General features: G+C 37.4%; 1 protein-coding gene across 1 annotated transcript in view; it reads right to left on the reverse strand.

The window, feature by feature from the left end:
- Window positions 1-1,293: 1,293 nt before the first annotated feature.
- oprk1 (opioid receptor, kappa 1) overlaps window positions 1,294-12,764 on the reverse strand; it is a 56,522-nt gene continuing 45,051 nt past the window's right edge. The window contains exons 3-4 of the mRNA XM_028804447.2: window positions 9,837-10,189; window positions 1,294-2,237 (exon numbers count right to left, since the gene is read on the reverse strand). Coding sequence (XP_028660280.1) covers window positions 1,720-2,237; window positions 9,837-10,189 — 871 coding nt within the window. The 3' untranslated portion in view covers window positions 1,294-1,719. The remainder of the gene's footprint in view (window positions 2,238-9,836; window positions 10,190-12,764) is intronic.

Here is a 12,764-nt window from a genome sequence, read left to right on the forward strand (position 1 = left end):
CCCCGGAAGTACGTCCCAGTCACATGGACAGAAGAAATGACGTGCTTCCGGGATGAAAAAGAAGAGTTTTTGATCTGACCCGGAGGTGCTAGGAAGTCACAGGGACTGAGGGTTCAGAAGCACTTCTGGGTCAAGGACTATAAAGGACTCTGGGAAATCCCAGACGGATGAGCTGAGTTGGGAGGCAGGGTGGCTAAGCGTCTGGGAGTGGAGGATTATTGATTATTGTGTTTATTGATTTATGAGTGTTGTGGAGTGTAGGTGCTTTGTGCACTTTATTATTGTCCAAATAAATTCATATTGGACTTTTATCTGGTGTCTGGCGTGGTGTCCAAGGGTTCAAGGGAGCGATAGCGCCCTTATCTGTCACAGTGTATAAACAGTGTATAATACTGGTGTATTGAAAGTGGTGTAATTTATAACTGTTGTCTACAGGAAAAGAATTTGTGGATTTAATAAAAGGAGATTTAATGTTTTAAGAAAAGGTGTCCCAAAAGGCAATAAATACCTGGGTACTGACCCTGGCTTTAACATAACGGGAGGTATGACAGGACCAAACTCTTTGATTTGTGAGTTTGAGCAGCCACTAATTTATAAATTTTTAGGGGCACAAATCACCCAAACACACCACTTTTATATAGGTGAAAACTAGAGTACTTGGAGAAAAATCAACTTGTACACTAGAAGAATGTGCAGCTTCCATACAGACAGCAGAGGCTATGAAAATAATATCTATTGTCAATGAATACCTTTCAGTCCTTTTTTGTTTTATTTGAACCAGCTTATTCCATTACAGAGTCATGCAGGGCTATATGACCTTTTGTAACAAATATCTGATGCAAGGCGAAAACCAGCACTGGGCATGGCACCAGTTTATTGCAAGGCCAGAAATGGATTGTTAATGCTGTATTCTATTTCATTTCCGTAACAGTTTAACTGCCAAATTATTGAATATCTACAGCTTAAAAATGCAGCCGTGAGGTTTTGCCATATTAGATAAGCAGGTGAACAGAAGCACACAGTAACAGGAACATAGAATGCCATTCCACTGTTCAGCCAACTTAGATGGGATGTATTTAAAGCGCGGCACATATCAGAATGTGTATATTCAGAAATAAAAAATTGTTAACAACTGGCACTGAATGAATGACTAAACAGAACTGATCAGCCTGATCATTCAGTAATGGCAGCTTTTTCAATTTAGTTAGGCTGAGTTTTTTTCAGATTCTGCTCTGGTAGAAGTGAAAGGCTGCTAGTAATACTTGATGATCTCTGCTGGAGTAAATTTTATAACAAACTTCTTTACTACAGAACTGGATGGAAAAATTTGGATGGATGAATTGAAGTGGAATTCAGTCAATAATTAGGAACTTTCTGTAAGGATTTCATACAGGAGTCAAAAGTAATCATGACTAGATAGTGATACATTCAAAAATATCAACTAGTTAAGAATGTAGTTCTAAGAGTATTAAGAAGTAATTATAAACATGTTTTAAATACCATTAATGCTCTGGTGTTTCTGGTTCCTTAAATATGCAATGTTTCAAATTTAGAAAGTGCAGCTTGAGGAATTCAGTAAAATCCCTTAGTTTACGAGCATGTGCTACCCATGTTCTAGCAATCGTTTTGTATTTAAACTGCTGAAGTTATTTGGGTAAGACCAAGATCATGAGAATCTTCTCTTCCATGTGGGCTGAAAGAGGACATTTCCACTGCTAGTCATACCGGTTTGCTAGTCCCACCAACATTTTCCTCTGGATGATGAACAGTACTTCTTACCTTGCTGGTACCTTGCCTTTCTATCTTCAGTTTTGGAGGAAAGCAGAAGTCTTTGAAACACCTTTTAAAGTTTTCATCCAGAAATGCGTAAAGAATGGGATTGAGGCTGCTATTGGTATAGCCAAGTGCCACACAAAAAAAGTAGCCTGCCATCAAGGAAGTGGTTTCTGGAACATTTGCTAAGGCCTTTACTAAAATAAAAATATGTATAGGTGTCCAGCAAACAATGAAAACAGCAACCACTACCAACACCAGTCTTGTGATGCGGCGCAAGTTTCTGTCCTTTTCTCTTGATCCAGAAAGGAGCCGCACACTCTTCAGTCTCAAAATCATCAGGGTGTAACACACAGTGATGATCAGAACAGGCACAACAAATGCAAAAATAAAAACACAAATTTTCATCAGGGTGTCCCAGTACATGTAGGGTTCAGGGAACTGTAAAGCACATTCAGTAGTACCTGTCAAAAAATAAAACAATTAATATCTGCATAAAGAGATAAAACACTGTTTCCTCCAATGTGAAATGATTGTACATGAGTCTAAATCTAATTACAAGATACGACTAGATCTAAATTTAACATTTCCATTAAAGCAAAATTTGTCTGCACTCTGATTTCAGGGGCATATTTTGGTAGATCTACTGTGAATCTGAAAGAGAAGGCAGCATACTGTACAAGGCAAAGATTGGAAACTCAGTTTGTAAGGTTATGTAAAATATATAATCAACTATAATTTAGTGCAGACAAAAATAAAATTAATTTCACAATAAGTTTTATGTGTCCTTAGTTTACAATCTATCATTAATAAAGGTACAAGCTAAAAATCGATCCAAGTTTGGTATCTCATAAAACTGGTACAATCGGCAGATTGGCTATAGTTTAATGTTGTTGTATTTATAACTTTTTTCCTTGTTTATCCATTCATCAATTATCAAACCTTATTGATCAGTTTAGTAACACTAGTGGGGCAGTGGCTGTTGTAAATCATTGCTTGAAAGGCTAGAAATAATCTTAGATTGAGAAGCAGGCCATCACAAGCTCATACAGACAGAGACATTCAGCCTTAACTAGTTCAAGACTGATGGAGGAAATTGTAAACCTACACAGACACTGACCAGGCTAGAATTCAAATCCAGTTTCACATGGCCATGTTGTTAGTAAATATTGAATTATATCCATTTTCTGTAATTTGCTTTTTTTCAGGGTTACAGGGAGTTGAAGGCAACAGGTGCACCCTGAATATGAAATCAGTGCATCACAAGACACAATTGCATGAATTCACTCAGACAAGACCGGTTTAGGGTCTCCAATCAACCTGACACACATCCTTGGAATGACAGTAGAAAACTTGAAGTACCTGGAGGAAAAGCTCACACAGACATGAGGAGAAAGTGATGAACCTGAGAGTCTCTTGCAGTCTCTTACAGGTGTGTCACAGCAATGCTAACTTCTTAACCACTGCACTGGCCAGTAGCTCACTCTTTGTCTAGAGTTAGCATTCAGAAGTACTGTATACAGTATATATTGTATAAAAAGTGTTCACCCCTTGGACATTTTCACATTTTTTTGTTATACGATATTAAATCATAGAGGATTTAATTTATCTTTATGACACTGATCAAGAGAAAAAGAGTCTTCAATGTCAAAGTGAAAACATATCTCTACAAATTGATCTAAATTAATTATAAAAATAAAACACAAAATAATTGATTGCACAAGTATTTACACTTTTGAATTGTCACTGGTACTGTAAATTGGTTTTACCTACACGATGAAGACAAAAGAACACTCCAGGCAGCTGCTTTCAAAGGTGATTGAAAAGCAGATGTCTGGGGATGCAGACAAGAAAATGTCTAAATCACTTAATAATCTTTGCTCTGATGAGAATGGCTTATCAGACTAAACAACGTGTTGGGCGTATATAAAAGACTGCAAATTATCAAAAACACACCATCATCTTCATGAAGAATGATGATGACAGAGTCATGCTGTGTTGATGCTTCTCTGCAGCAGGTTCTGGAAGTGTTGTAAAGGTACAGGGTAAAATACAGGGAAACCTCATATACTCTGCGCCTTAGGAGATGATTTGTTTTCCAGCGGGACAATAACCCCAAGCATAAAGCCTTAAAGCTACACAGAAATGGCTTCAGAGAACTTAGTCCAATTGAGAATTTGATGTTGTACTTGAAAAGGGCTGCTCACTCATGATCTTCATTCAACTTGACAAAGCTAGAGCAGTTTTGCAAAGAAGAAAATGGGGGAACGTGCAATGTCCAAATGGGCCAATGTGACAGAACCCATGGATACAGACTCAAGGCTGTGATGGATACCAAAGGTGCATGTACTAAAAACTGACTTGAATATGGTGAATACATATGCAATTCATTATTTTGTGTTTTATATTTATAATTAATTTTCAGATGTTTTTGCTTTGACATCAAAGAGCCTGTTTCTGTTGATCAAATGTCAAAAAATTCAAATGAAATCTACTGTGATTCAATGTTGTATAATAAAATGTGAAAATGTCTAAGGGGTGACTATTTTGTATAGGCACTATACATTATATAAAATTGCTAGTGTAAATTTCAGGTAGATGATCATCTTTAGTTAGCCTATATAAGCATGTAACCTTTGTCAGGAGGAAATTTTCTTACATCCACTAGCACTAAGTAAAGATTTCCACTTTTAAAGGTTAGATGTTCCATCAAATGTTTTTTCTGCAGAATGATATATGTTGTCAGAGGTGGGACAACCTGCCCAACAGTGAGTCTCAATCCAGATAATAATAAAAAACCTGGCCTCTGAAGTGACTTACTGTGTTCGTAATGCATTAAAATGAACAGTAAAGCTAATCAACTAATTGGTTCCCTGTCTCAGTATTTGATTAACCAATACTTCTGGACATCATGACAGCATGCCAGGCAAAATATCCGGTTCTTTTATAATAAAATGCAGTATAGAATGGTGAAATGTATAGCCACTGATGCCTCCAATATTTGTTACATTTACTAAGCAGGTTATTTTTTACTAACATTGTAAATGAGATAGTTGCTAAGTAGCTGGTGTCGTTTTTCTTTACTTGTAAGGGACATACATGTTTGTACTAGATATATTGTTTACCCTTTACTGCTGAAATGTGTGTGTATGTATATAATTCAATTTTATCAGCCACAGGAAGAATTTACTTTGCTTAGCTCAGCAGAAAAAGACTCGGGCTTGGCCTCAGGCAGAGAAATGAAAAAATGGAAAGTTGATATCATCTGAAATATATTGTATGAAGTACAGCTCTGTGGACACCAGATGAAATGTAAAACAATTCTGTTCTATGATACCAAGTATTCACTAACGGCAGATTTTATTGTTTGACATGCTTAACTGAGTTAGTACCTAATTGACCTAATCTGCATAACATGAAGAACATGTTTTTTTAAAGGTTTTCAAATGCTATTTATATTTCACATATAATTCTAAAATATAAATAGTAATATTACATCTAACTATATTTACTGAGCAGACTTATAATCTATAACAGGGGTTCTCAAACTCAGTCCTGGGGGACCCTCTATGGCGGAAGGCTTTTGTTCCAACCAGATTCACAATCCGTGATAATAACTGATCTCATTTAATTAGCTGGTATTTTTTCTCTTCTCTTATTGTACATTCAGAAAAGCACAATAGTATGATTTTTACATGTACAAAACATTTAGAAGTATTTCTATTTTTTCAGTATTTTTAAATGCTTAATTTTTTTATTATTTTGAACTTTTTCTGAGTAGTTTGCTTCTTTAGTTGTATCCTAATAGAGACAATTAAAAAGAAGCAGAGCAGACACCTGAAAAAACAACAGGTGATGAAGGGCTGCAACTACTTTAGTGTCAGACCCACTAATTAGTAAATATTGGATTAATTAACCAGATATTTGATTAATTAACCAGAAAACCTGGAAAAGAACAATGAAAATCAGGATGAAAATATTGTTAAAAAGTAAAAGCTACATTTCCCATTTAACTGCTTAGTACATTATAATACAAATGTACCAGACTTAGTTTCACAAATTTTTACATTGACTCCAAAACACAGAAACTGGGTAATAACAAATCACTTCATTAGACTATCATTGCAATTAAAAACAGAAGTTGGTTGGAACAAACCTGCAGCTACAGTGGGTCCCCAGGACCAGGACTGAGAACCACTGATCTATAACATAAAAATGTATACATTTTTTTAAAGTGGCATACGATATTGGTGGGTTATTTTAGATTATTATAATTTTCAATCAATCAGCCTTAAATTCAGCCTCTGATGACACTGTTATATTCAGCCTCTGATGACACTGTTATAGTTATAGAAACAGTAAAATTCCAGTAATTTGAGATATGTCATATAATATCTACAGTTAAATGCAATTTGATCCCACAAAGTAGTACTTTGGGGGCCTTCGAAATTTAACTTTATTTTACTAGAGATAGGTGTGTAAAGATTGAGTTATGTTGTACTGAATGGTAATTGTTCTAATATGACATATAAAATTAATTCAGAAACTATTCAGACATCTTCATTTTCTGTTCATCTTATTATATCACTGATATTAGTTTAAATGAATACATTTGCCATTTTAGCCCATCAAACTACACTCATAATGATAAAAGGAAAACATGCTTTCAGAAAATCTTTCATTCATATATGTATTCAGACCCTTTACAGTGGCACTCCCAATTGTATAAAGTCCCACAATTCAGATCGCATGTCAGGACAAAAACCAAGCCATGCAGTTCAAGGCACTCTCTAATGACCTCCTCAATGAAATTGTGATGAGGCAAAGGTCAGGGTATGGGGAATAACCCATTTTTAAAGGTTTGAGGGCTCCCAGGAGGACAATGGCCTCAATAATTGTGAAACTGATGAAGACTGGAACCTCCAGGACTCTTTTTAGAGCTGGCCTTCTGACAAACCTGAGTAACTGGACAAGGAGAGCCTTGGTCATTAAGTTGTCCAAGAACCCATATGTCACTTAAACAGAGCTTTAGAAGTCTGCTGATAGAGTTGGGAGAACATGTCAGAAGGACAACCATCTCAGCAGCACTCAGTCACTCAGGGTAGTTATATTAAAGTGGCTAAATGGAGGCGACTCTTGATTTAAGGGCATATGAGAGCCTGTTTGAACTCTTAGACATTATGAAAAAAAAATTCTCTAGTCTGATGAGACAAATTGAACTCTTTGGGCAGAAATACAAGCACTAAACGGTGCGTACGCACAGAAATGTTGCGTACGAACGTTTCCATGCTCAAATCGTGATGTATAAAACCTAAACTTGGCATAAAGCCACGCACATTTCCACGGTACCTCATACCCTGGCATACGCAATTTCTCCGCTCGGTTTTGCAGACTGGCGGCACCCAGCGTCAAAGCAGTGCTACTGTTCCTGTGTGGTCACCCTTTCTTTCTTAGATCCACATTCCTGACTCGGCTTTATAAATACACTGAAACTAACTGCATATTGTTTATTAGTGTAATGCATCTGATTGTAATTAACCTGCAGCAATATAATGGTCCAGGAAATAGCCATAGTATTCCAAATACCATAACAGCTTTAGCATTGTTACTCTCAATGCATCTTCTTCTTCTTTCAGCTGCTCCCATTAAGGGTTGCCACAGCAGATCGTCTTTTTCCATATTACTCTCACTGCACCACTCGGAGTATTTATATCACTGTATCTGAGTGGGGAATCACAGCAGCAGCTAATTGGAAAGAGAATTATCGGTATACAGCATGATGCAGACGCTGCCTGAGCCACGGCAAAACGTTTCAGAGACTTTCCTGTACGGACTTCGCGGTTTAGAAAAAGTTTCATCCCAAGAACTCCTTGTCCCAAGTGCTCCTTGTAGAACTGTTTACTTATAAGTACAATTACCTCACTGTAAACTTGCACTACAGTTATAATATTGTACAACCTGCGCCACTTTATAAAGCGTGTATTTACATATGGTGACGATATCATTTTTAAGATGAAATGCAGCAAAATATGTTGATTATATTATACAGATAAAACTTTAACTTCATTTAAATAATCTGTATTGTTAATAATTAAACATGTGAGGACACGGTGCCGCAGCGCTAGCTAGTTCAGGGATTGTTCCTGCATTGCGTTGTATTCTTGCTGGTGCTGACGCGACACTGGAAAGATAGATGGATAGAATAATTAAACATGTACTACGAAGATATTTCAATGTTCCTTAAAAGATTTGAAGAATCGGCGTTCTAAGCTTACAAATAGCTTCACGTCTATTACAGAGCTGATTGTATGGCGATTAGGTATTTGGAGAAAAAAAAGTAAGGACAGGAATTGGAGGTTAGTACATTTGAAAGAGACAGTACTTCTGTAATAAATTATTTCATCAAAGGTCCCGCATGGCGCAGCAAGCCTCTTGCGTGAGACATGAACAAGCACTGCGCCACCGTGTTCCCATGTTTAATAACATGCTTTCATTCCTATCATCATGAAAAAGATATCACTTATACATCTCAGTATTTTAATTATTCAGAGAGCTGTAATATCACGAATGCAATGGATTATGTGTCCTGTCGGAGAAAGAGAAAGCCCGTTTAAGAAGTAGGTAGGGATTCATACACAGAGCACTTAGAAGATCAAATATGGAACAAAGCATTTAACGTGCTACTTTAGTTACAATGGGATTTGAGAAACTAGTAAATTAAATTATTTTAAGATGAAGTTTATGATGTTCTACTTTAATGGCAAAATAAACTACATGATTAAAGTGGAAATTTCAAGATTAAAGTTGACATTTCGTGCTTTTTTCCCACTGTGTGCCTATTTTTTTTGTCTGTACCCTAATAAGCTTTCATATGACACTCAGACGGTGGGCTACGACTCGCTTTTTCACGGCGACTTTGATATGTGACAACTTCTTTTTTATTTCAGGCACTGTGCAACTTTGTGAACTTGAGCTTTCGAGTTTCTCCAACACTCTGTCACTCAATCAACTTCCTGTTGTTGATTATACCACTGTTTAAACCAACAAATGTGCTTTTCCCATTGTCTTTTCACAGAAGGCTATTTATATTGATTTGCATATTCAAAGAGGCGTAATTCTGGGAGGAGTTGGGACGGGACAGAAGGCGCATGCATATGTGTTACTTTTCACGCTGATCGGGATTTATGTAGAGGAAGAACGTGGTAGTTTGCGTACGTACAGATTCCTGCATCTGGATTTTTCTGTGTGTACGCACATTCCCGCTTTTGTGCTTACACCATGTTATAGTGTGAATTCTTCGCACGGCGTTATACAAGAGGCCCCAGGTGACTGGTCATAATTGAGAGAAAGATGAATGCAGCCAAATAAATTGTAGACAATCTGCTCCGGAGTGCACACAACTTTAGACTGGAGCAATGGTCCGCCTTTCAGCATGACAATGACCCAAAGCATACAGCCAAGACAACATTGGAGTGGCTTTGGGAAAGGTCTCTGACTGTCCTTGAGTGGTTCAGCCAAAGCCCAGATTTAAACCCTATAGAACACCTGTGGAAAGACAAAGATGGCAGTTTACAGACCCTTCACAGTCTTGTCTAATGGCGCTTGAAAGGATCACCCAGGAAGAATGGGAAAATCTGCCCAAATCCAGGTGTGCAGACTTACGACTTACTCAAACTGTATTTGTTGCCAAAATGGTTTCTACAAAGTAATGAATTAAGGGTCTAAATATGTATATGAATGAAAGATTTCAGCTTTTGATTTTTTAATACATTTGTAAACCTTACTGAAAAAACGTTTTTACAATGTCATTATGGGTTATTAAGTGTAGATTAATGAGCAAAAATGGCACATTTATCGATTTAAAATTAAATCTACAACATAATAAAGTATGCAGAAAGTAAAGGGTTCTGAGAACTTTCTGAATCCACTGTATAACCATGTTTTAACTCAACTAATAAGAATCTTTTCTGGTTTTCAGTCGAGTATATCATTACAAGCTTTTCATTGACATACTAGTGAACAGGAAAAAGAAATTTCACTTAAAAAGTATAATAGTTACTTACCATCTTTAGTTTGAGTGCTTCCAAGTAAGAGAGCAGGTATTCCAGCTGCCGATGACAATATCCATATGCAAACATTGATTACCTTTGCTTTAAGTGGAGTGCGAAAATCAAGGGCCTTTACTGGGTGGCACACAGCAATATAGCGATCCACACTCATCATGGTCAAAGTAAAAATACTAGTGAACATGTTATAGTAATCAATTGAAATAAATATTTTGCACACCACTTCCCCAAAAGGCCATGAACTTAACAAATAGTCTGTACTCTGAAAGGGCATTGTGGTAGTAACCAGAGCATCTGCAACCGCTAAATTAAATATGTAGATATTGGTAGCAGTCTTCATCTTTGTGTACCTAGAAAGAAATATACAGATATGCTGGGGTTAGTTTTAACTTTGTATTATAACAGCTGTAAACAGATTACACACACTTTAAATGTTTAAGGAATCTGTAACTATCATTAGTAATAATAAAGTATACAAAAAAAACTTTATATATTGTTGTTCCATACCCCGAAGCTTTACAAGACTGAGATGTGGTACAAGTCTATTAATATTTTTAACAGTTGGCACATAGGCACAATAAGTAACTTATTTAAATAGAGTTACAGGTTTGCCTTTGGGTTTAATGTGCTATGCCTTAGGCAATAGGACACACTGCTGGTTTAAATTGCCCAATTTCTGATTATAGTATCATATATAATTATAATTTGTTACATAAGTCAAGCAGTCTACAAGGAGTAGGCATTTAATTAACTGTTACCTGTCTTTCCCAAATAATTGGCTGCTCAACCAGAGGCAGCACTGAACAGCATATGCAGACAAGGATATTTAAAGCAGACTGAAAGGTACCAACTGATCAGATGTGTGCATGCATAATTGAGACTCAGTACTGTGAAAAGTACCACAGTGAATGTGCAACTTGTGCGGAGTAAAAATGACCTACAACCATCCCCTCCAAGGATGTTACCTGCCAAGTCATTCCAGGACAGGCTGCAGCTCCCCATGACACTATTACTATAGTCCATTAAATGTAAGGTACAGCTTGCAAAGTACCAGCATCTGCTGTGTAAGACCTGCATAAGTTACTGCATTAAGATATTAATCCTGTCTTAAATATGGGAAAAATATTTTTTTTCTTAAATGATTTGTAATTCATAAATTGGGACTTAAAATGCAGAACTCCTCTAGGAAGCTACTGAACACCATATATTTATAGACCTAAAGCTAATATATGTAAATGTGTTAAGCCATGAATATATTATATATTTAGTCCAACTGGCTCAGGAAAAGTGAAAAATATTTATTTAGGATAATTTGTTTACACATACTCCTTGAAAAAATACATCCCAAGGGATATATATTCATTCAAGGAAAAAAAGACAGACAGCTGTCAATTAAAACTTTGTCTAGCTGGTTACCAACCATCACCCTGGGCATTCCACAATTTACAATAGTCCAGGATAATGTTACTAGTTTCAGTGTGTGGGATTGAACGTGTCCTCTATATGTCTGGTCTGCACCTTTAACAGTCAATCAGCATATTGATGTGAGAGAAAATTACCATTACGGTCAGTGGTGGCGCTTAGCTTTGCATTGGTTAGAATTACACTTGGCTTTGACAGGTGCCTGTCCTAATGGAGCAGTGTAATACCCCTGAATATATGCCCCTGCAGCCATTGACACTGTTCTGGCACATCTTGTTAGTTTGTAACTAAGGATAGACTACGGAAAGTGGATGGAGACACAACATTTTCTTAGTGCAAAGATGTATATGTATTATTGTGCAAAAATGAAGTGCATAAGCAAGCTGTCAGCCATAGTCAGTCATAAATAAATAAATAAACGTTAAAATGAACGGTCCACTCCCAGTTAAGAACACTTGTTCCACAGAGAGATACACAACACAGGTAATCCAAACTTGCAGTTCAGTGCATCAACAGGATCCCACCAGACATGTACCCAGGTAATTTGCTTGGACATGGCTTCTGTTACCATGCTCCTGGCTTCTTCATCCTACAAAACACAGGAAAGTCCTAAGCTCGAACACAGCTCAACCTCACACCACTTTCCATTCAGTAATGGGCACTCCAGAGAATCAATCTTGCCATCACTGCTTCTTGTAAATAGATTAGCAGATCCAAGCACCTCACTATGGCTTCCCACCTCCAGAACATCACTCTTGTTCATTATTCTTTATCCCACTCATTGTTCTCTGCTAACTTTGTGCTCTCCTGCTAATCACTGGTCCTACTGTTCAGCTCACTGATGCTTTTTCCTCAATCACTCTCCTGACACTTGCTATTCTGCTTCATTCTTCCATAGCACTCTCCTCACTCTTTACACTCAGTCCTTACTTCGCAGTGCTCTCCTGATGCTTTGCCCTCTTTTTGTGATTCTGCTCAGTCTAATTTAGTGTTCTCCCTGTCAGCAATCAAACCAGTGCACGGAATTGTACATCAATTACCCTGCTTCACAGAAAAAAAGATGTAAGGTTTCTAAAAGACTCTCAAAACCAGGCTAGGGCCTTCCCTAACCTGCCTAAAATAGGCCTCACCTGAAGCAGCCTGACCCTCCAATCCCACAGGCAGGCTCCCAGACTCTCCAGGCCTCGAAAATGGAAAACGTTGAAATATTTTGAAGGCTTTGAAATTTAAAATTACTCTAAATGTCTCAAAATATATCATAATGCCTCTTGGGAATGGACAACTACAAAAAAACTTGCAAAAACTGACTTGTGATGTAAGTCAAGTCAAGTCAACTTGGGGAGCATGCACTGGTACAGTGTGTTGCCGCACCCACCACATGAAGAAACAGCTCAGGATCCCAGTTGGCAAATCCCCAGGCAGACACGCGGTCCAGTCCCACCCTGTGGAAATGACCCTCTATCTGCCACAGCCAGGTGACCCCTTTGCCTGGTCCACCCACTC

This window comes from Erpetoichthys calabaricus, chromosome 6, assembly GCF_900747795.2.
Source record: "Erpetoichthys calabaricus chromosome 6, fErpCal1.3, whole genome shotgun sequence".
Lineage (NCBI taxonomy): Eukaryota > Metazoa > Chordata > Cladistia > Polypteriformes > Polypteridae > Erpetoichthys > Erpetoichthys calabaricus.